The 26357-nt window shown below is 41.3% G+C and overlaps 1 protein-coding gene across 1 annotated transcript in view; it reads right to left on the bottom strand.

Annotated features, from left to right (window-relative positions):
- The window catches only part of LOC136864405 (nephrin-like), a 1213465-nt gene that overhangs the window by 749367 nt on the left and 437741 nt on the right, over positions 1–26357 (bottom strand). Inside the window, exon 5 of the mRNA XM_068226736.1 lies at positions 4292–4495. Within this exon, the coding sequence (XP_068082837.1) occupies positions 4292–4495 (204 nt within the window). The remainder of the gene's footprint in view (positions 1–4291; positions 4496–26357) is intronic.

Below are 26357 nucleotides of genomic sequence, written 5' to 3'. Positions count from 1 at the left end.
CGTTGACCAGTTATAGGTTCTTCCGTCTTTAGGGACCATTTCCTTTCCCAAGGACAATAGAGTGCCTTAACCTCAACCCGCTCATCTACCCTCAAGGAGACTGTTGGCACTTGGTAGAGGGTATCTTCTTATACCGGAAGATATTCGGTCCTTACTACAATCCTTAAATACTCTCACAACGATGTGATGAGATCTGTAACCTTTCTTAACTTCTTCGTTAATATGATTACCACAAGGAAGATTATTGCATTTATTAACTCATAAGTACTTACATTGCTCCCCATGAGGTACTATCACCCCATAACCACAATAATTACAACTGAGAGGACTTTTTTATCTTGGTAAAACGTACAACTTGACTTTTCGTCCCGTTTACATTTATACCATTTTCTGCTTTTTATCTCACTACATTGCTTAATTCCTCTTGCAGTTGCTCACAATCCTGAGACTCATTTACTACTCTATACAGTATAGCATCATCCGCAAATATTCTTATCTGTGATTAAAGATCTTTACTCATATCATTGACATAAAGGGTGTTTCCGTTAAGAGCATGCAAAAATTTAACAGGACATAGAGAATGCTCCACTGAACAATTTGAGGTTCGGAGAAGCTGGCTTAAGGAGATAATAGGAATAGAATCACATTCCTGTGTACTTTTCTTTAATTTACATTAGTTACAGTTAACTGCAAATACCATAATTGACACAATTAACGTACTTTTTGCCCTGTATCCTACAAAATGTGATGAAACTGACGGCCACGAACCTCAATGCAAGCATGACATCGGTGAACAATATTCTGACGCACCTTGACAAATATCCCTGGTGTGTTTGGAATCACATCACGAGCAGCTACAAATCTGGTAACTAGTTCCTTCTCCGTATCCACTCGGGTCTCATACACAAGTGACTTTAGATATCCCAATAGGAAATAATCAAGGGGATTCAGGTCAAGTGACCTCGCAGGCCATGGAATAGGACCTCCTCTTCCAAACCAGCGACCAGGAAATACAGCATTCAAATAGTTGCGGACATCCACACCGAAGTGAGGTGGTGCACCGTCATGTTGTATCCACATCCTCTCACGAACAGCCAAGGGTACGTCCTCTAACAACTCAGGTACAACTTTTTGCAAGAACCTCAAGTACAGGTGGCCATTCACGTGGCCAGGTAGAGGATTTGGCCCAATGAGTTTGTCGCCTACAATGCCGGCCAGATATTCACAGCAAACCGTACTTGATGGTGTGACTCTACTACAGCGCGAGGGTTTTCCACAGCCCAGACATGGCTCTTCCTGGTGTTGGAAATACCATGAGGATCAAATGAGGCCTCGTCAGTAAACAGCGCGATTTGGAGGAAATCTGGTCGCTCAATCCATTGTTGGACACAATGCGACCCTTGGGTCGAAGTCAGTCACAAGCATTGCATGGACGCGTTGTGGGTGATATGGGTGTAATTGTGGTTCGTGGAGTACTCGCCACACGCTAGTATGCGTAGCGACCATTTCACCTGCAATAAGACGAGTACTTCTAATTGGGCCCGATACAGCATGTTCGAGCAACTCCTCTTCAAAATCTGGTCTGCGAGTGGTCCTCATGTTGCCAGATCCCTCGTTTCTTCTTTCCAGTGAACTAGTCTCCCGCATTCATCGAACTAGAGAAATAAACACTCGTCGTGGCGGATGATGCCCGTTAGGAAATCATTCCCTGCACAGCCTCTCAGCAGCAGAGCATTGAAACGTATTTTCCCACACACAAGGTGCATGTCAGTGTGTTCTGCGAAACTTTACCGATACCGCTCCATCGTATTGAACTGCACTTCTCTGAACAGAACTCAGTAATGGATGGGTCTGTCGGTGATTCATAGCACGTTCTTTCATGGGACAATGTAAATACTACAGGTAAAGTAAACGAAACCTGCATCATGACTTCTTAGTAAGCAGGCTCGTCCTCCTTGTTTTCTTACAGGAAATAAAGAATGTACATGTAAATAAACAGCGCAGTACGTGTAAACTTGTAGACATGTTAGTTGTAAAGAAGCTGGAAAACAGTAATGCGAGACAAAGTGGTAGACAAGTTTACTTCCATATCTCCTTAAGCCAACTTCTCCGACTCCATGTTCTCTACCTCAAATTGTTCAGTGTAGCATTCTTTATGTCCTGTAAAAGTTTTGCACGCTCTTTCGGAAACATCCTGTATATAAGAAAATATAAAGGTCCAATATTACTGCCCTGCGGGACGCCCCTTCTTAATAATTACATGATTAGATAACGCTTCACCTACTTTAATTATTTGAGTTATATTTTCTAGAAATGTAGTCACCCATTCAGTCGCTCTTTTGTCTAGTCCAATTGCCATCGTTTTCATCAGTAATCTCCCGTGATCTGCCTCATCAAAGGCCTCCGATAGGCCAATAGCGATACAGTCCATTTGACCCCCTGAATCTAAAATATCTGCTATACCTTGCTGAAATCCTACAAGTTGAGCTTCACTGGAAGAAGTTTCCCTAGACCCGAACTGCCTTCTATCAAACCAGTTAGAAATTTCCCAAACGTGTCCAATATAATCAGAAAGAATGCTTTCCCAGAGCCACCAAAATACACATGTCAAACTGACTGGCCTGTAATTTTCCGCTTTATGTTTGTCACACGTTCCCTTGTGCACTGGGTTTACTATTGCAACTCTCCATTCGTTTGGTATAACTCCTTCATGCAAACAATAATAAAATAAGTACTTCAGCACTGATACAGACATCGATAATTTCGTACCTAACACATGCAACACTGGTGCTCTACATTATGACTTGAGTGCAGGCGCCCAGTCCCACACACTCATGCATATTTTTAAAAATATTATTCGAAATTATAAGCAACAAATAATTTGAATCATTGTTACAGTTTAAATGGCAAGGCAAGTAGAGGGAGACCAAAACGACGATGGTTAGACTCAGTTTCTAACGATTTAAAGATAAGAGGTATAGAGCTAAAGGAGGCCACAGCACTAGTTATAAATAGAGGATTCTGGTGACGTTTAGTAAACTCACAGAGGCTTGCAGACTGAACGCTGAAAGGCATAACGGTCTATAATGATAATGTATGCATGTATGTATGTTTAAATGGTTAATAAGTAACCGGTAAAATTATAAATCATTTGTGGTACATTTTACAGATTTAAAATTCTGAAAGTTAATGTAAGAATGTATAATGCTAGTATATATGACATAGCAAGAAATGAGAGGAATGGACACAGGAAAATAGCCCAGAAGATTTCGATTATAAGAAATACTACTGTCTAGAATTTGAAAATATGTCAAATTAAACTATATTCTAAAACAGCTAAACACAAAATGCAAAATATTTCTTTCAAAAATATCCATTCTGAGCTTGAAATTCTGCGATTGAATTCGTTATTCATAAACTATTAGGAAACTGGACACCCCTGGCATGAAAATTCAGCATGACAAAGATATAAAAATCTGTTACAAAATTTGCAATTGTCTTAGTCGCTATTCTGCACATGAATCACATTATCTTTCTCTTCCTTGCATGATTCGTCAGGATTTGATTCTAAATCGCTTCCAGTTACACACTTATCCACTCACTTCCTTGTTCACTGCCCATAGCTCACTTTTTTTTTGCTAGTTGGTTTACGTTGTACCGACACGGATAGGTCTTATGGCGACGAAGGGACAGGAAAGGCCTAGGAGTGGGAAGGAAGTGGCCATGGCCTTAATTAAGGTACAACCCCAGCATTTGCCTGGTGCGAAAATCGGAAACCACAGAAAACCATCCTCAGGGCTGCCGACAGTGGGGTTCGAACCCACTTTTCCCTGGATGTGAGCTCACAGTTGCGCGCTCCTAACCACACGGCCAACTCGCCCGGTCATAGTTCACTAAAAATTTCATTAATATAAAAGTTCACACTAAACCCACCGAGAAGTAAGGAAACAACACCCGAAACAAAATTTGGGAACCCTAATGTAATTTTACATAAATATGCGAGCAGTGACATGTGTAACACGAACGCTGGAGCCAAGTCTGACAGACCAAAACCGCTATTACCGATTTCCGGTTCTATACCTGATCACGCAACACGAGAGTACGAAGTCATACTCGATAAGGGGAGAGTAAGGTACGCGGAGGAACAGGTTTCCAACACCCATCATTTATCCACCAAGCATAAAAACTTGTAGCATGGCTATGAGAGATTAAACGCCAGCGCTGAAGGGTTAAGAAACATTAGGATACGTCGGTAGATTTTGGCATGCGTTATATAATGCACAGTACTTACGGTACATGTCGAGAGTAACATTGGCTGTCGCTGGAGGCAGCTCATTATTGTTGCTGGCCTGGCAGGAGTACACTGTGTTCAGGTGTCGACGGTCCAACCTTTCCAGTCGCAGAACGTTCTGGACGTGTTCGCCATCCACTTCCTCGTCTGAATCGTCCACGAGGATCTCTCCTCTCCACCATGTGACACGCGGTGGAGGCCGGCCTGGAAACACATCATCAATGAACATAAATAGGTGTTGCAGTGACTATGGTGGTGAATGTTGATTTAAGAATAAAACAACCTACAGTTGCTATAGACCAGAGGTTCTCAAACTATTAAGAGATTATACCACTCACTCGTGGCTAAAAGTTCATTGTACCCCACGAAAAAATCCCTAAGTCATAGGTTTAAAAATAAGGGCACCGCCCTAATTATTGAGGCATTTTAATTGATTATGAAACCTTTTCTTAAATGCATGAAACAAATTACTTTCAGAACAGGTGATAAACTCTCTTCAAAAGATATATTGACTCTTCAACATAAACCTCCATATGAAGTACCAAGTTCAAGTATCTCGGAGGGAGTTACTCTTCAAACAACATTGGCATCTTTCAACAACCATATCAAAGAAATAACATCATCAGCAATGAAAGCAATTTACAACTTTCAACAAAAAACAGCAATGATACTATTTAAAACAGCTAAAGCTCCAATAGCAAGTTATAGGATCCATATAATCTGGGATAAACTTAACATTAACGACCTGATAACGCTAGAGAAAGTTAAAGCTCGCTATATTAAACGAATCCTCGGTATCGTGAAGCCAGCTCCATCGAGACTGACCTATGTATTACTAAAAGAAATTTTCTTTAGAGAAGACATCAAAATTCAGATACACCTGTAACGCTGAGGCCTACGAGAATACATTCCAAATTCTCATAGAAAAACGCAGCTATACGTGGAACGACTTTTATTCAACATACATCGTAATGACGGATGATTGAAAACAAGCAAATTAAGAGCTTCGGCACGTAATAACACGATATGCAGCGCAAGGTTCTCATAATAACTTCTTCCAAAATAAGAGATTTCATCACACGAACGAAAATTTTCTGTGTGTGAATTGTGTAATGAACACTGTGAAAGATATCACGCAAATATCAGCAGTGAAAGACAAATATCAATAACAAAACTAGGGTGTGAGTAATGTAATATAGTTTTTGTATTTTGCACATTGTGCGCATTTCTGTTAATAATAATAAATGCACACAATGAATAAGATGCGGATGTGAAATTAAATACAATTTTATAACACGTAACAATGAATTTAAGAGTACGTGTCTTCATCAAGTATAACACACTGATAATGAAGTAACAATAATGTTATTCGCTTTACGTCCCACTAACTATTTTAATGGTTTTCGGAGACGATGAGGTGCCGGAATTTTGTCCCGCAAGAGTTCTTTTACGTGCCAGTAAATCTATCGACATGAGGCAGGCGTATGGTAGCACCTTCAAATACCACCGGACTAAGCCAGGATCGAACCTGTGAAGTTGGGGTCAGAAGGCCAGCGCCTCATCCGTCAGAACCACTCACCCTGACGATAATAAGGTAACACAGGATACTTTATTTATATGAATATTTGACAAAACGCTAGATTTTAGCCCCAATATCAAATTAATAATTAAGGATGAAAGATTTTCGATCTTAATTCTGGAATTCACACATTGCGAACCATCAAAATATCAGTGGGATGGATGTGCCTGCATAACACAGTTCTCTGATGTGTCATTATCCAGATGAAACTTTCAAGCGAGGAGTGGCTCCATATATACAGATTTAATTTTCTTGTTATTTATAGACATGATATAGGCTCTTTGGGCTTATTCTGTGTCATGAAGATAATGTGATGTTCTTTACTTTTCGCAGAGAACGTTGCTCTACGTCTTCAGAAGAAAATCTCGACTGTTGACGAGGAAGACTTCTCCAAGAACGAAAGTTTGAATTTTGACGTTACTAACAGAAGTGTAAGTGGTACGTTCATTCGTCGCCAGATGGCGCACCGTATTCGGTACACCGAAGCGGACACCATCAGAATCAGTCTTAGAGGGGGTCACATAACAGGTGTACACATATGACACTGACACAAGCATGGAATGAAACATCTGGTAATGAGGAACGTACACATTTGGAAAACTACAGTAACCAGTGTCAGTGTATCTGTTGGCAGAAACATTCTTAGCGCTGACCATGACTCAATCGAGGCTACCCTCAGCCTACCTGCTTGTCAACATAAAGACTTCCCACCCGCTGCGAGGCAAACATTTCCGCTCTGGAGTAAAGTGGACTGGCTAGTCGTCAACCAGGACTTGTCATCCCTCCCTTGGTGCTGGTTATCAGCTGAGCGTGACGTCAATAGTGCGGTTTCCCTGTTTGAGGATTTAATCTTTACCACCATTAAACAGCATGTACCTTTCTCCAAACCCAGAACACACAAATATCCCCCCTGGCTGAGTGCCGAAACTAAATTGCTACTAAAGAACAAAACCCGTGCGTGGTCACTTTGGAAGTCTATCCCCAATTCACACACGTATAATACTTTTAAACACCTCAGGAAAATCTCAAAATCGCATCTTAAAAATGACTACAAGCGGCACATCACTTCTATAACTGGAAACCTTAAAAACAACCCTAAAAAGTTCTGGACCCTAATTTCGTCACGCAGAAAGTCACCCCGGATACCACTGAACCTTAAACTACATAGTGATGATGTCCCTACTGAATTAAGGTCTCAAAAATTCAATGAGTACTTTCACTCTACCTTTAGCCCCCCTGCACCTATCACAGAACTACCACAGATCAATAGTGTTTGCAGTTATTCACTGTCACAAATATCAACGACCCCTAACGAAGTACAAAATATTCTCAATAGTCTCCCAACAAACCGCTCCACCGGGCCCAATGATATTAGCCCTATATTCCTCAAAAATACTTCTGCATCTCTCTGTGCACCGTTATCTACAATTTTAAACCTGTGTATGGCTACTGGTACATTCCCCGACAGCTGGAAACAAGCTGATATCACACCTATTTTCAAATCTGGCAACAAATATGATATCTCATCATACCGCCCAATATCTATCGTTCCAATACTATCCTCTGTCCTCGAAAGAATAATCCACCGCCGACTCCTCTTTTTCACACAGCCGTACATATCTGAAGAACAACACGGATTCACTCCCGGAAAATCATGCCTCACTAACCTCACTGTTCTCAATCACCACATCATTTCAGCAATGGAAAATAAATCTCAGTTAGATTCAGTCTATATAGATCTGGCCAAGGCATTCGACTCAGTGGATCATGCACTTCTTCTTCATAAGCTCGCTACCAGATTTAATATCCATGGCCCCGTCTTATCATTGATAACAAGTTTCCTCTCCGGCAGAAACCAAAGAGTGGTACTCCCTGAATCTGCCTCATCATGGTTATCTGTGTTATCAGGAGTATCTCAGGGCAGTATTCTGGGACCCCTACTCTTTGTTCTCTATATCGATGATATAATTTTTTGCACCCGAAATAGTCAGTGTTCCCTCCTCTTGTACGCCGACGACCTGAAAATCCTAAGAGAAGTGTCTACGCCTGATGACTGTGACGAATTACAGACTGTTCTCAATTCGTGTGGTGACTGGTTTAAGAAATGGAATCTTTCTCCCAATTTTAAGAAGTGCAATACAATCTCCTTTTCATTGCTAAAGCAAGGAATGAACACTGCATATACCATCCACGGAAATACATTGCAATCGGCTTCTCAGGTAAGAGACCTAGGTGTTATAATAGACTGTAAACTAACCTTCTCTGCTCACATTCACTCCATAAAATCCCGTGCTATGCGTACTCTAGGCATTCTTTACAGGTTTACTGAAATTAATGATATTAACGCCTTAAAATTATACTTTGTCTCGTATGTTCTCCCCATTATTGACTTTTGTTCCCCTATTTGGTCCTCATCTGCTATCACAAACATATCTCAACTAAATAGTATTTTTAACTTTTTCACTTTCATTGTTAAGACACGCAATCCTGTTTTTAAGAACAAAACTAGATCTGACATTATGAACTATCTGGGTATACTTGACCTGAGAAGCCGTTTACAGTTCTCTGATCTATGCTACCTTCACAAAATAATCAATGGCTACACCAAATGTAATTCTCTTCCAGCGTACCGTACTTCCCTATACACGTTCCTCCCCGCCCTACACGCAACCGGCGCACCCATCATGTGTCCCATCCGCGACTAACCTTACAACAACGCTCTATCTTCCACCGTCTCCCTACTCTTGGTAATTCACTACCCGATATCGACATATTCACACCTTTCGCATCCTTCAAACAAAAAATTAAAAGATTCCTTTGAAGTCCTCTCCAGGTTTTCACTTTCTTCCGTCCCTCCAACCCTTGACCTTTCTTCTTCCTAATTTCTGAAACCGACACTTGCCAGTTACCGTTGTCATTGTTGTTACATTGTTACTGTTAAAATTGTTAATTATTGTTGTTACTTAATATTGTTGTTTATACCTTTGTTATCTTTTATACTTATTTAAACTTATTATTATTATTAGTGTAAAATGGCCCTCCATAGGCTGTATCTAATAATTAAATAAATAAATAAATAAATAAATAAATAAAAAAAACACTGAAACGACCCACGTAAATCCTTAATGGCTGGCGACCAGGAATTATTTAATTGATAGCCAGTGCCCCTATTGAAATGGTTAGGATTTCTACGTATTTCCACAGCTTCCCGTATAATCCTGGACCTGTAGTGTCTAGTGTGGTTAAGAGTTCGAGCATCATGATTCGACGATAGGGCGTGCTCAGGTACAGTGGAACCTTGGATTGCGAGCATAATTCGTTCCGGCAACATGCTTGTAATCCAAAGCGCTCGTATATCAAAGCAAGTTTTCCCATAAGAAACAATTGAAACGCGGATAATTCGTCCACAACACAAAAATATTTATTCGAATACCACTTCTAAAACAAAATATAACTTAAGTGCGCATTTCCTTACAATGGAATCATTGTTGGTGCGAGGGAGACGAGAGATGATATGAGAAGAGTTACTGTGTAGGACGAATTTCACTAACGGAATCACTGCTATCTGTTGGCTCACTGGAATTGTTTTCTTTTCGTACAACTTTAACGAGGAGCCTGTCCAATGACTGTTGCTTTTACCTCTTTTTGAGGATTTCACAAAAATATGACATTGCATTGTCATTGAACCGATTCGTCGCTCGCCTTATTCGGGTGGCATTTTTCTACAATATTTTGTACAATTTCCCACATTTTGCACTTCTCCCGAATCTCAGTTGAAGTGAGAGATTCCATGGACTTTTCCTCCTCCTCTTCCCCGGACGAGATCTCCATAACTTCCTCCTGTTGTTCGCGATGCAGGTCCATCAGTTCGTTAGTTGTCAGTTCCTAGCTATGTTTTTCCACCAGCTCTTGAATGTCCTTGTCATTCACCTCCAGCCCTATAGTCTTCCCTAAGGACACAATTTCATCGGCAATCGGCGGTTCATTGTCACCAACAATCTTCTCAAAGTAACGTCCAAAGACACAGTTAGGCTACAGCTTTCCCCAAGCGGAAGTGAGAGTACCCTTGGTGACTCCATCCCAGGCTTTATCGATGATCTTCAGGCAGTTCACGATGGGGAAATGATTTCTCCCACACTCTCGAAAGATGAGGTTTGTTTCTTCGGTCACTTCGAAGCATCCCTGTAATAGTGCTTTGGTGTATAGCTTCTTGAAGTTCGAAATGACTTGCTGATCCATAGGCTGGAGTAGTAGAGTAGTTTTGGGGGAAGGAACTTAGCCTTAACGAACTTGAATTCCTCCAGCAAGTCGTCCTTAAGGCCTCAAGACCTGGAGAGTGAGCATGAGCATTGTCCGTAACCAACAAGACTTTGAGCGGCAGATTATTTTCTGAAAGGTATGTCTTCACTACAGGACCAAATATCTCGTTCATCCATTCAACAAACGAACAGGGGAGGGGAAAACGTAGGCACACGTGACGCTCGTATTACGGAACCTCACTCGTCTATCAAGGTACAATTTATTTAAAATATTTGTTCATCTTGCAAAACACTCGTAGACCAAGTTACTCGCATTCCGAGGTTACATTGTATTGCTGATTTGTCTGGCTGGTTGAGACGAATATTTCGATCGTGTTCATTGATACGAGTACCAAAAGACCGGCATGTTTCAAATTCAATTTTTTATCATTTTAAACCTGAAGGATGCTCGCGTACCCCATTAAAAGTCTCAAGCGTTGTCGTAGTTACCACTGCTATAGACGAAAACAACCTGAACCGAGCATATGATTGTTAGAGTGTTGGTCATACTGATAAACAATTTGTAAACATAACATCGATATCTCACACCGTTGTTATTTCATCACCTGCTGAAGTTAGCCAATCACATCGCTTTGCGGGCGAATTCAAATGGGCCTCTCGAGGCGGTGTTGTTAAATCTGCAGGTGGTTTACAGTACGACTGGACTGAAAGCGTCAATAGAACATATAAACTACTCCAGAGGAGCGACTTGAACAACTAACTCCCTGCTGATCGGCTCGGCCCGTAACAAGTGCGCTACGCTTGCGTTGGCTGAAGCCCACGGTGTCAGTATGGCTCTCAAGCTCGACCAACCACGTGCAATTATTTATCAGTATGGCCAACTTTCTAACGCTCATATATCCGGTTCACTTTGTTTATGACCGTCCTGAGTATAAATTTTATGAGTGAAGGAGTGGAATCAGAGATGAGGCTTTTCGTGGATGCTGTTTTTCTGTATAGAGTAATAAACAACTCACCAGATATGAGGAACTGCAAAATGACCTGGACAATATTGTGAGACGAATAGCAAGCAATGGTATGATGATAAACTGGGTTAAAATTCAGCTTGTGTGTTTTACAAATAGAAAAATTCTTCTCAGTGTTAAGTACTGCGTTGATGGGGTGAAAGTTCCTTATGGGGATCAGGTATAAGTACCTATATATTAATATAAAGAAAGATCATTGTGGTAATCACATAAATGGGATTGTAAATAAAGGGTATAGATCTCTGCACATGGTTGTGAAGGTATTTAGGAGTTGCAGTAAGAATGTAAAGGAGAGTGCATATAAGTCTCTGGTAAGACCCCAACTAGAGTACTCTTCCAGTGTAGGCGACCCTTACTAGGATTATTGATTCAAGAACTGGAAAAAAATCCAGAGTAAAGCAGCTCGATTTTTTTCTGTATGATTGCCGACAAAAGAGTAGACTTACAGAAATGTTGCAAAGTTTGGGCTGGGAAGACTTGGGATAAAGGAGACGAGCTGCTCGAATAAGTAATGTGTTCTAAGCTGTCAGTGGAGAGATGGCAAGGAATGACATTAGTAGACGAATTTGAGTGCTGTCTTTAAAAGTAGGGAAGATCACATTATGAAGATAGATTTGGGATTCAAGGGGACAAATTGGGACAAATATTTGTTTATATGAAGGGGAGTTAGGATTGGAATAATTTACCAAGGGAGATGGTCAATACATTTGCAAATTCTTTCAATTATTGAGGAAAGTCTAGGTAATCTGCCACCTGGGCGACTGCTCTAAATGCAGATCAGTGGGGATTGACTGAGGCGTACTAGGGAAATTAGCTGTGAGGCAGTTTGTTGAATTACCTTGAATTTTTTAAAAGTATGAATACTTTTGCTATCTATTACCCTCTGGATTATATCATGAAACGCAACAAGGGGAACTCATGCTGCCAGGAGAAAGATCACAACCTTGTTTGTTGATAACTAACCTACTATGGAACAAGATTTTCCAAAACATGGCTATACAATGTACATTATCTATCTACGGGGTGTACAAAAATGTCGCTTATTGAACACCGACCGTTATAAAACAAATCAGGACGTTAAAATGAGTGTAGGAGAACACAATCCTTTCATCCAGATTCCACTAGGGCAAATAAGGGAATATCATACACTTGGTACTCACAGGTCCTGCGAAAACTGTCACGGTAACGATCCGTCGTTACCCGCCTCTATTAATTTTATTATGTAATTACTTACGCGCCAGACAGTAGCAGTTTTGCATGCAATAAGAAGTGCACTGTTTTAACTCACGTCATACTCCGCGGGAACTGCCAAATATCCGTATTTTTCGATATTCTTAGAGTTTAAAACATGTGCTCACTGGAGTTCGGTGTCTTGTTTACGTCATGGTTGGCGGCAAACATAGGAGCATTTCTCTCTGTTTATGTTGACGATACTGATAATATAGTGAAATTAAGCAGTATCGTATACATTATATTTAGTTTACTTGCAAGTTCATTAATTAGATAATTCTCCTAGGTAATTACGCGCATATTGTAAGCGAAGTGTTAGATATAGCCTAGTCGGATATAGTTCATTTAGGTGCAGTTTTGTTTGGTTTAAGAATCCTGTAGGGTTCTTCCTCTGACTCTTCGATCAGGTTTCTCTCTTCCTTTTGAGTATAGTCTTTTTTTCTTGTTCCGTATTAGCTCTTTGTATTTCCTTCATATTTCTGCATATTTCTGGAGGTAGTATTGGTTGTTTCTGGATCTGGCTTCATGTAGGGATTTCAGTGTCATTTGCCTTGCCTTGTAGCATTCGCTATCGAACCATCTTTTAGCTATTCTTTCGTTGTGTGGTTTGGTTGTTGATGACAAGAGAATGTTTTGTAGTTTAGTCATGGCTTCGTCTAGATTTCCTTGTTCGATTTCTTCCTTTATTCCCGGTATTGCTTCCTTTTCCGCCTTCCAGAGCTCCTCGTCTATGTTCCTTGAGTGTCTTACTTGTGTTTCTGGGTGTTCTATATGGTCTTCCGTATTCAGTTGGAAATAGGTTTGAACTGGCATATGCTTTCTGATTGGGTTGGAGCCAACCCTTTGTTCCACTTCTTCTGTCCCTTCGTTGCTGATAAATACCAGGTCATTCGTGCTCTTCCCGTTATGCGCAATGTATGTATACTCCAATTCCGAGTTGACTAGTCTCAGGCCGTAGTCTGTCAGGAAATCGATTACGCTGTCCGTCTTCGAGCATTCTTTGTCGATTCGGGAGTTGAAGTCACCGGTTACCATTAAAGGTTTGCTGTCACTGAATGCTTCGATGGCTTCACCCAGGCTGTCGATTACATTTTCGGCACATGTGCTTGGGTTGAAGTAGGCTACTATTATATTGATGAGTTTAGTTGATATCGCCATTGTGGTCTGTGTTTTTAGGACCGTCCTCATTGGTTGTAGGTGCGACTTCACGAAGCAGCTTACCTCTCCCTCGGGTCGCCCTCTCCTTCCCTGTCTTGCTAAAATGTGCGCACCGTAGAATTGGTCCAATTGCGCTTCTTCAGTGGTGAAGGTCTCTGTGAGCGTCACGATGTCGTATGTGTACCATCTGGTGCTTGTTTCTACGGATGGTAGTGATTTCAGGCCTTCCGCATTCCAAAGCATGGCTTTCAGTGTAGTCTTTCAGTGTAGTCTGCGTGGTCTGCAGACGGTGTGCTGGCGTGCTTCCTGCTAATGGGGTTGTTTGGTTTCCTAGTGGAACTTGTAGGGGCGAAAAGTCACCCCTTTGGGCCAAAAGTTTGCGTTGTCTATCGTTTCGTTTTTGGTGAATGGGACTGCAATTCTGAAGGCTTTGTTCTGTCCTCTTGAACCTAAGGGTGTGATCTCTCGTATGTCCTCTACGCCACCTTCTATCAGATGACTCCTTATGTCTTCTTCGGTAGTATTGTTGTCACGTCTCCCTATGTAGAACCATGCCATTTGTTCTGCGGCTCTCAGGTTACTGGTTTTCTTGCCTGTTCCTTTCCCTAGTTGTCGGCGTTTGAATCCAGTACGTGTGTCGTGAGTATTAGTTGCTCCCCTTAACGTTGTAACGGCCTGATCGGTATCATCATGACGATGGTTGAGAGAGCTGGGTTGCTGGTGTGTTGCATTGTGTGTTCGGGTTTGGGTCACTTCCGAATACAAAGTTTGATGCTCCTCTGTGTTTTTGGGTAGTTTTAACTGTTTGGTTGTTAGTACTGAGTTTCATCTGATCTGTCAGAATTTCTTATTGTTTTACTTGTACTTTGTACTTCATTTAGATTAGGCCTAGTTATTTATCGCGTTCAACATGTAGAAGACAGTTCATTTAGCTGACGATATCACAAAATATCTTGGCAGTTATTCAAGTGATGATGTTTCTTTGTCAGAATGAGCAAGTGTAAATGACGATTATAATAATCCAGCACCTCCAGCAAGAAATGTGTATTTTAAACAAAATGGCCGACTTTTTCATTGATACACCAGTTTACACAATTTAATCTATCCTCGGATGTAATGCACATAGAATCTTGAAATTTACCATGTTAATTAAAAATAATATGCGATTTCTACTAACACAAATAAAAAATTTGTACATTGAACACCATTTTTCAGAATCACTTCAAAACTATCAAAATTTGAAACTTGTGACGTTGTTTACCCAGTTGTAATTTTTTTTAACTGAACCTTTCTGGTTTAGGGACATAAGTTGCATGCAGTGATAATAAGTGATATATTATCTGTAATTTTACAAACTTTCATGTCGACATCTTTATTGGTGTGCCTTCCATACAATTTTAAAGAAATGTATGCATAGTGGGTATATATGGCTGACATTTTTCACTCACCCGTCAGATGAGAGCTTGGAAGCGAATGGGTTAAACACTTGGAAGCTCTATGTATGCAAAAAGCTTTTGCTTGTCAATTCCTGCCAATTGTACTCCCTACTGCGTCTTGGAGTACGAACAAAACTTAAGAAACATGGCATGGCGACCACCAGACATCGTTCATATTACATCCATTTATATGAGCTGGGTTGCTTTACTTCTCTCTTTTGTCTGTGACTTCTTCTCGATATTTCCTTTTCTTATCCAACCGACTAGCTGTCCAATCCAGTTAGTAAGACGTGTGCTTGCTATGGCCAACGGGGCAGGTTCAATTCATGGCGCAATCTCTGGGAATTTTAGTTTATATAAATGGTAAAGACTCGTACCGATGTATTGATTGGCATCCGGCACACCAGTGAATCTTAACACCGACGAAGCTCGATAGCTGCAGTCGCTTAAGTGCGGCCAGTATCCAGTAATCGGGAGATAGTGGGTTCGAACCCCACCGTCGGCAGCCCTGAAGATGGTTTTCCGCGGTTTCCCATTTTCACACCAGGCAAATGCTGGGGCTGTACCGTAATTAAGGCCACGGCCGCTTCCTTCCCATTTCTGAGCCTTTCCTACCCCATCGGAGCCATTAGACCTATGTGTGTCGGTGCGACGTAAAGCGAATAGCAAAAAAGTCTTAACACCGTAAGAAACTGAAGGAATGTTTAGCACATTCTGGATATATCCGTCCATTAGTCTCGCTTCTTGATAAGTGGTTGGGGATGAAATGGGATGAAATTATATGCCATGTTTTTACGGTTGGATACCCTTCTTTACACGAACCTCAGATGAGGAGCTAATTAAGTCTGAAACGAATAACGGTTGAATGAAATTGGTTATGACTGCCGAGGGTGGGTTTCGAACGCGTTTACCTACCGAATGCAGAGCTTATATCTATAGCCGTATTATTATTGTTATTATTATTATTTGCCAATAAGCCAATTTAGCACTACGTAAAGGACTTATAGGCATTTGTTTGGCTTTTTTCACTAATTATTGTTTGCTGTTTCTCTCATTGCTTTTTTTCGGTTGATCTTCTCGATTATGGGGTCATTTGTCAATTTTGATGTAAGGGTATCACTTTTTTTTAACGCCTACTTGTGCAAGTCCTACCTGTTTAATATAGGTAAGGGTTATTTTGCCCGAAGGCAGGTCCGAACCTCCGCAGAGGTGTTCCTGAGTGGGAGTTTACGTGTGGTAGGGTGGCCAGTTCCTTTTCGCTCCTCCATTCCCTTACCCCCACCAACAGCGCGTGGCAACCCATCCAACTTCTGACCACGCCCAATGTTGCTTAACTTCGGAGATATCACGAGATCCGGTGTTACAACACGGCTACGGCCGTTGACTGTTTAATATAATGTTTGAAAAAAATGCCGATCTAGTTCGTAGTGTCTACTTTCCTGTTTTCTCCTTTTGTCATAGAATCTGAATAAGTTATTTGTTTTGTCAGTCTCTCAGGGTGTATTCTTTGATGTGTCCCGGAAGTTTTAATCTAAGTTTTCAATTTAATTGTAAATATGTATGCACTGATCGGTTTCCTATTTATTTCTGCATCTGTATTGTTGAGCTGCGAGTTTGAGGCATAGTCAAATGATCATAAATGCACCCATGTTCATAAATACCAGAAAACCTTGAAAGACTAGAGAAAGGAAGTTCATATTCACAGGACACAGAGTATGCCTTAGCATGCTTTGAAGAAATGATTAGCATTTGAACCATGTCAGCCCTTCGGTTCAAGGTCCACGTCCATATCTCGGCCCACCACTACCAACTTGTGAAATGCTCCTACGGTTCCCGTTGCCGCTATAAACCGAAGGTAATGGATCAGTGTGACTTGAGCAGACGTTCAGAATGCTCCGCAGACGTATCCTAGAACCGTGCCATCAAATGAGTGAGTTTGGAAGAAGGCGCATTATTGGCATGAGAGAACGCGGTGCATCTGTGTGAGAATTCGCTGCTCATGTGGGACGTAGTGTGTCGGCAGTGCAGCGAATGTGTACAGTATGGTTCGCATAAGGCCGCAGAACACGACGAGATGGGTCTGGTCGCAACACCCAGACCACACCCCGAGAAGATAAGCACCTCATCCGGATGGCATTGCAATACAGGTCTGCGTTCTGCTCGGCGCTGGCGCAACAGTGGTACACTGTAAGACATCGTACATTATCAGGAGTTTCTTTACGGTATGTGTTACTGGCGCATCATTCATATCTCCGCCTACTTTTAACTAATGTGTTTTAGCATGGTAGACTGCGATGGTGTATGGAACGAGATCATTCGGGACAAGAATGGCAGCAGATAGTGTTTTCGGAGGGGACCAGGTTCTGTTTGTTTCAAAATGACGGCCGCATTTTGGTTCGCCGCAGACAGGGGAAGAGGCATCACATAGACTGCATTCGCACAAAACATATAGTGCCAACTCGAGGCCTTATGGTGTGGGGTGCTCTTGGGTACAACGACTAATCACAGTTGGTGCGTGTCCAGAGCACTGTGACCAGTTTGACCTACGTGAATGACATCCTGCGACACCCTTGCCGTGCCTTTTCTGCACGACACCTCAGACGCCATAAGTCAACAGAAAAATGCGCGTCCGCATGTTGCTGCATGAACACGTGCCTTGTTATTGTCACAGGATGTCAGACTGTTGCCCTGGCCCGCCCGATCACCGGACTTGTCGCCAATCAAAAATATGTGGGATATGGTGAAAGGACGGGTGCGGCGCTGTGACCAGATGCCAACCACCAAAGATGAACTGTCGAACCAGGTGAATACAGCATGGATGACTATACCCCAGGACGTCATTCGCGCCTCGTACGCATCGATGTCATCACGCATGGAACAAGTTAACAGTGCCCATGGAGCACCCAATGCCTACTAGGCAACAGGACACATGCTGAAACTAGATAACTGAAATGCTAATCGTTTCTGCAGAACATCCTAATGGACAAGTCCTGTGAATATGAACTTCCTATATCTAGTCTTTGAAGGTGTTCTGGTTTTTATGAACATGAACTGACTAAAGGTGTATGAAAATAACAAGAATGGAATAATCAGTTCTGTAGAGTAGATGAGGTGAGATCTCTCATTCAAATCAAATCAAAATCACTTTATTTGAAAATGATTTGTCCACCTCAGTGGCAAATAGTACACTACAATACACTATTATCAAGCACTAAATTTTAAATTAACGAGAGAAGAAGACATTTTCCTAGAATACAGTATCATACAATTTACACTAACAATTTTTCTATTAAAACACAGTTCTTCTTTAATAAATTTATATTGTTTACAAAATTTTACTCAGAATATCTTCTGTACTTACAAACATAATCAACTCATATGCCGCATATGGAATTAGATAAAATAATACCATACAACTGCTATGATATTAAAATATACATTGAATTTATTTATTCTTTTACCCATGTTGGAACCTAACAAGCATAACGACCTGCTGCGTCTTAACCAGAGACCCTTTTACCACCGCTTTTCAGAGTTCCCTAAGAGCCTCCACAGCTACCGTAGCGGTCCCAGGGCCCTCTAAGTTCCCACTGTACTTCACCCCTACATGCAGTCACGTACTTCGGCTGACCAATCTCCATAGACCAGGGGATCGAATTGTTTCATTCCCAAAATATCTTTATTTACAATAATCTACACAGGTCGAATGTCCTCTAACATTTCATTTCTTTTCTCTGTTGCTGTTTATTCCTTTCTATAATATCTGTACATATTTTGGAAAACTATCAAATACTACCCCTTGTAAACTGTTCCATTCCTTCATGCCCTTCCCAGTGACTGAAAATTTACCGCAAACGCTTCTGCTAAGGTAAGGTAAGGGTTATTCTGCCCAAAGGCAGGTTAGAACCTACGCAGAGGTGTTCCTGAGCCGGAGTTTACGTGCGGTAGGGTGGCCAGTTCCTTTCCGCTCCTCCAATCTCTTACCCCCACCAACAGCGCGTGGCAACCCATCCAACTCCTGACCACGCCCAATGTTGCTTAACTTCGGAGATCTTACGGGATCCGGTGTTTCAACAAGGCTACGGCCGTTGGCCTTCTGCTAAAATCCCTTCTAATTTTATACTTGGGTCAGTCCTGCCGATATAATTATTTTTAACTGAATAATAATAATAATAATAATAATAATATCATAACCACAATAACAATAATAATACCAGGAGGAACAAAAAACAGTCTTTCTACGAGCTTATCTCATGGAGATATCTTGAGCACCTTCTTTTAAATCTTCCCTGTTTTGACAACCATTTCACGGCTGCCACAACAGTGAAGGAATTGTCCTTGGTTGAGGATTAATGTTCAGGAATAGCGAGAAATGTCGTATTCAGCGCTCTGGTATTTTAACAAGGTGTTCAGAAAAGTTATGGAGTCGTTCGTACAGGTAAGCTGGGGACTGTAAAGTAAGGGTTCGGTGACATGAAGTCAGGGTATGCAGCGTGCGTCTGTCTTCGGGGTGAAATCATCAGAGGTCGACGTAAAACTGGGTAACACGTCCTGAAAATTTTAAATTATATATACATTTTACACTAGTATTCAATGTACATCGTAGTTCACCTCAAAGATCGGTTTTCGCGTCTTTGTGAACTACGTCACAATAGTCGACTGTTGGGAGATCAAGGGTTTCGACTAGATTTTTTCTTTAAAATAAACGGAAAGTACATTGAAATGAAATGTCGTATGGCTTTTAGTGCCGGGATATCCCAGAACGGGTTCGGCTCGCCAGGTGCAGGTATTTCCATTTGACCCCCGTAGGCGACCTGCGCGTCATGATGGGGATGAAATGATGATGAAGACAACACATACACCCAACCCCCGTGCCATTAGAATTAATCAATTAAGGTTAAAATCCCCGACCCGGCCGGGAATCGAACCCGGGAACCTCTGAACCGAAGGCCAGTACGCTGACCGTTCAGCCAACGAGTCGGACAGTACATTTAGTGTGCAACATGGAAAAAGTTCAGCTACTCACAGAGATATTGTCTGATCCGATCACGAAAAGTGCTTGTCAATGATTACGCCCAGGTTTTTACACTCTTGCAGCAGGGCAAATCTTGGTTTTGAAGTAGCATGTTAGTGATGGACATGCGGTAGTTACTGGAAATAAGTCTTGAGTGGGCAATTTCTATACAGACAAGATGCATACGACTGTTTTTATTCGATCATAATTACTTGTCTATGTTTTGTGTACCATCTTCGAGTTGGCTACATGGATAAAATTCTTAAAACAAACGATCTGCACAATAAATACGCCGTAACAAGAAGTATATCACAGAAATGAGAATTTTGATATCCATGAAACGCCTTTAGTGGTTTACCAGAAGTTACTAAATGATTCACTATAGTGTAATATAACTTAGGAAATATTCGGATCGATCGACACAAGTCAGTATTGGTTACTGTGACAGATGGTCTGTATGACATATACTGACCACAGTGTCGCTGTAGCTAGCTTCAGCACAGTGTAGATCTATTTAGCCCTGTATTGTCCAAACGTGCTCCCGAATAGTTCAAGGCAACACGTGGCCTGCTAGGAGATTCAACCTCAAGTCGGTAGACATAAAAACACAATAAATGAACTCAATTTATTATAATATTAAAATTAACATGTCAAATATTCATCTCCGTATAGGACATGAAGGCCGTTGGAGGGTTGGAAGGTTAAGATCTCCACTAACCGCAACCTCGGCATTTGGAGCGGGGGTTAAATAGTTAGCTCTAAATCAGACTGCCTTTGCTTCCAGCGGTTAACCTGGTACTTCATTTAAGTGTAGGCTGAGTGAACCTCAGGGCCATGTGCACCTTCCAAATTGGAAATCTCGTTTCTTTAATTCTTTCCGACTTGGTGATGGGGAATCGAACCCACGGTATTCCGGGTGAACCGAGCACGCCCTTACCATCTTTACCAGGCAGCCCCTAAAATTAACATAAACAAAGTGATTTTAAATACAGGTTGTTCATTGTGCAGTTTGTGAAATGTATCTGGGGAATGGAATGTTTGAATTTGGGTTAATGTTTATTTGATTGTCTTGCTTATCAGTCGAGGATTGTTCTATGAACAATGTTAATCGATATAGGATATAGTTAGTTGGAAATTGATAGCTGCAATATTAACGGTACTTTAATGGATATTATTATGAAACAGTTACGTCACATGTAATTAGCGTATTATAGTATAGTCGAACGAAACTAACGATATTAATTAATTACTAGTGTATATTAATTAATTAATACTAATTATTTTCTCAGCCAAAATAAGAATTAAAACCCTATGATTATATTGTTTGTGGTGGAGATACAGTTTTATAGCAAACAATGACATTACCTGAAGGGACAAATTTGACATAGGCAGAAAGGACCGACCTTAAACTATCTTTCATATGCGATTATGGTATATAATACTGCTTCACAGAGATCTTTGGTGGTTTGCCTATACAGACAGGCGACAAACTATTTCATTATTTAACCCATTGCCTTAATCAGTCAAGCATGTTATTGTCGGTACGCTTTTCCTATTTCTTGACATCCAGTTTCATTTTCTTTTGTTTCAATTATATTTTTCTAATTCCTTTAACTGTGCTGTATTTTGTTTCACTGTAATTGGTGTTCGTGTGTTGCAGATAATGTATTTTATTTTCTCGAATGATACCCGGAGAGGGACTTTCTCACTATGGCGTTCAGGAGTTCAAACAGTTTCTGGGCTCATACGATGTCCTGAGTTCAGATTGTATAGTTGTGTGTACGTACCTGGCCACCTATCATTTTTCTCCCACTTGAGACTGATTGATTCATTTTAAGAATAAATTTTTGCGTTTACACTATATTTGTTTTTTATTATTGAAAGAGTTTTTGAGGTACAAACGCTATTTTCTCAATGCACAGAACAGTAATTTGCGATCAACTGAGTCATAAACGTTTTCCAAGTCCACGAATATGCTACCTAAAATTTGTACAAATTATTTGATTTAGGTTTTGCATTTATTCTTGTCTGGATCATGTTTAATATTCTCCTAGTTTTGACTGCAGTTATTGTTGACCTCTGTCAAGAAGACCAAAATTTTGTACTAGTGAGAGTTGTCTATAATTGTTTACATCTAGTTTGTCTCGTTAGTTTTCGTGTAACGGATATTATTTCACTATACAAAAAATTTTAAGGTCACAAAACCTTTTTTCGAAAATGTAGGCGTTATTTATGTATTTAGACCTCCTGAATTTAAAAATGATACTGAAAACATCGTATCACCCACAATTATTGCACAAATCGCATAAATTTGTAACTAACGATAATGCAATTTAATGGTATTATAATAATATTCTGATCAATATTCTGAGCTTCATATGGGGTTGTAGTGTTTATTATAATAGATACGAAAATACCATATGAAGCTCAGAATATCGCTTTCAACTGTTCAACACTTGCGCTCCTAGTGGCACGTAGCGAACTGTCACGTTGCAAATGACGCTGCCATTCCGTCTCTGTGTTGTGTTTGTAAAAGGAAGTACTTGTTAGTCTTAGTGCAGAATGTCTACCCGAGGTTATGTAAACTCTACTAACAGTTTCTGTTATACATGTGGTGAACGTATGGTGAAAAAGGACCGAAGAAACATTACTACTTTTTGAAAAAGGTCTACCATGCCTATTTCGGAGTGAAAATCGGCGACATCGATAATACATGGGCTCAACAGGTCGTGTGCATTGTGTGTGTAGATGATTTACGACGGTGGGTGGTAGGAAAGAAGCAGTCATTACGATTTGGCATCCCTATGGTCTGGCGAGACAGAATACTCTTACCACCTCTACACCTCAAACTGGGCATAATGAAGCAGTTTATCAAAGCATTACGTAGGTGTGGCAACTGTTTCAAATATCTATGTAAAAAGTTCCCCAACCTGTCAGATGCTAAGCTGAAGGAGGTGTGTTCAATGGTCTCGATATTCGGAAAGTAATGCTAGATGAAGATGTCCTTAGTTCAATGAATGCCGTGGAGCGAGAAGCCTGGTCTGGCCTTAAGTGTGTGGTTCAAAATTTCAGGGAAACAATCGCATCCCAGAGTATATCAACATAGTGGATAACATGCTCATGAAGTTGAAAATGCTGGGATGCTCAATGAGTGTGAAGTTACATTTTTTACATTCTAATCTTGACTTTTTCCTCCAAACCTGGGTGCTGTAAGTGAGGAACAGGGTGAAAGGTTCCATCAGGATATAAAGGACATGGAACGACGATGCCAGGGAACCTGGGATGTTCGGATGATGGGCGACGACTGCTGGATGCTTCACCGTGAGCACACAGAAATGCCCCATAAGAGGAAAAGCAGGGGCCACGCCATGACAACTAAGGAAGGACGGAATGCATTACGTTAGTGTGTTTGTACCAGATTCTCTGTGTGCAACTGCTCACTGTGTGCATATTTCAATATGTTGTTGGTTTAAACTTGTATTCTAGGTCAGCATGATTCGTGTGCCATATATATATATATATATATATATATATACACTGACTGACAGAGCAAATGCAACACCAAGAAGGAGTGGTTCGAAAGGGATGAAAGTTGGGGAAAAAACAGAGACGGCACGGACGAATAATTGATGTTTATTTCAAACCGATATGCAGGTTACACAATGCGCACGGCATCGACTCAGTAGGATGTAGGACCACCGCGAGCGGCGATGCACGCAGAAACACGTCGAGGTACAGAGTCAATAAGAGTGCGGATGGTGTCCTGAGGGATGGTTCTCCATTCTCTGTCAACCATTTGCCACAGTTGCTCGTCCGTACGAGGCTGGGGCAGAGTTTGCAAACGGCGTCCAATGAGATCTCACACGTGTTCGATTGGTGAGAGATCCGGAGAGTACGCTGGCCACGGAAGCATCTGTACACCTCGTAGAGCCTGTTGGGAGATGCAAGCAGTGTGTGGGCGGGCATTATCCTCCTTAAACAGAGCATTGGGCAGCCCCTGAAGGTACGGGAGTGCCACCGGCCGCAGCACATGCTGCACGTAGCGGTGGGCATTTAACGTGCCTTGAATACGCACTAGAGGAGACGTGGAATCATACGCAATAGCGCCCCAAACCATGATGCCGCGTTGTCTAGTTGTCTAGCGGTAGGGCGCTCCACAGTTACTGCCGGATTTGACCTTTCTCCACGCCGACGCCACACTCGTCTGCGGTGACTATCACTGACAGAACAGAAGCGTGACTCATCGGAGAACACGACGTTCCGCCATTCCCTCATCCAAGTCGCTCTAGCCCGGCACCATGCCAGGCGTGCACGTCTATGCTGTGGAGTCAATGGTAGTCTTCTGAGCGGACGCCGGGAGTGCAGGCCTCCTTCAACCAATCGACGGGAAATTGTTCTGGTCGATATTGGAACAGCCAGGGTGTCTTGCACATGCTGAAGAATGGCGGTTGACGTGGCGTGCGGGGCTGCCACCGCTTGGCGGCGGATGCGCCAATCCTCGCGTGCTGACGTCACTGGGGCTGCGCCTGGACCCCTCGCACGTGCCACATGTCCCTGCGCCAACCATCTTCGCCACAGGCGCTGCACCGTGGACACATCCCTATGGGTATCGACTGCGATTTGACGAAGCGACCAACCTGCCCTTCTCAACCCGATCACCATACCCCTCGTAAAGTCGTCTGTCTGCTGGAAATGCCTCCGTTGACGGCAGCCTGGCATTCTTAGCTATACACGTGTCCTGTGGCACACGACAACACGTTCTACAATGACTGTCGGCTGAGAAATCACGGTACGAAGTGGGCCATTCGCCAACGCCGTGTCCCATTTATCGTTCGCTACGTGCGCAGCACAGCGGCGCATTTCACATCATGAGCATACCTCAGTGACGTCAGTCTACCCTGCAATTGGCGTAAAGTTCTGACCACTCCTTCTTGGTGTTGCATTTGCTCTGTCAGTCAGTGTATATATATGTACTACTTCAACATGTGATATCATTATTAAAAATGTATACGTTTTTTACCAAAACTGTGGGTGATACGATATTTTCAGTGTCATTTTTGAATTTAGGAGGCAGAAATACATAAGTACACCTACTTTCGTGAAAAATGTTTTTTCCCCTGTTGAGTAGTGTTATTATTATAAAGTATTGTTAATGCTAATGTCTTTATGATAAGTATTAATGTACCGATTTCGGTAGCTTCAATCACGTAAGTTCTGCCACTATCCAGTATTCTGTAGATAGTGAGTACATACCCCACTGCCGGTAGCCCTGACGATGGTTTCCCGTGGTTTCCCATTTTCACTCGAGGCAACTGTTGGAGCCTGTATCTTATGAAGGCCACGGACACTTTCTTCCAACTCCTAGCCTTTCCCTGTCCCATCGTTGCCATAAGACCTATCTGTGTCCCTGTAGAGCAACTTGTAAAGTATTATTGTTTTATTACTTTAGTCCACATGCAAATACTTACAGAATATCCGTGGAAAGCATTACTGCAATTAAAAAGTAATTTAAGTTCTGATTTTTTCCTGCAGTAATGTTCGTCCTATTCAATGTCGTCACAATTACCATAATTCCTTATATTCATTCATTAGGTGACCATTATCTTTCTTGCTCCACACATTTTCCACCCATATTTAAAATTTGAATGTTAAGAAATCATTCATATACCAATACTATTCAGTTCTTTTCATATTATTCTCTTTTAAATGATGTTGTTGGATATCTTCTCGTTTGTTACTCTGACTAATCATATTACCTGAAGATTTCTTTCGTAGCGCCGCACTTCAGATTTTCATAGGCTTGCTATACCACTCTAGTATATTCAACACTTCCATACAATTCCATGCTCCTTATTAAACGTACGGAGGGACAACTTTACGTTATAGCAAGGAATTTTATATTTTTCTCAAAGCTCTTCCTGGTTTATTGTTTTATATATTTTAAACGGTTGGTCAGAGAATTTAGAGCAATTAATTGAACGAATTATGTTGCGACATAGATGAATACCATGCCCATTTACCTTCAGGTTCATAATAATGTCATCACGTGGAAATAATGGGTACTTTATACTTTAAATTATCCTTTTATTCTCCTGAAAGTAATATAATGGTCAAACTTAGAACTTTTTTTTATCAATTTAGGTCGTAAAGAGTTTAATACTGTTTTTAATAACTGTAGTTTGCTTTCGTACGCAAACAATAGTCAACTAATGACTTAACTTTGTTCTAGTCATCATTCCATTTGCCTGTCTCGATCAATAAGAACACAGGGGATAAAAAGGGGCAAGGGGAGTGTGTAGACATGTTCAGCATTGTAATATATTTTGCCGCGGTTATAAAAGCATGGCGACTTTTCTTCCTTTACG

This window comes from Anabrus simplex, chromosome 1 (assembly GCF_040414725.1).
Source record: "Anabrus simplex isolate iqAnaSimp1 chromosome 1, ASM4041472v1, whole genome shotgun sequence".
Taxonomy (NCBI): Eukaryota; Metazoa; Arthropoda; class Insecta; order Orthoptera; family Tettigoniidae; genus Anabrus; species Anabrus simplex.
The sequence above is the reverse complement of the archived record's forward strand: the minus strand, read 5'-3'. Positions and strand labels throughout refer to the sequence as shown.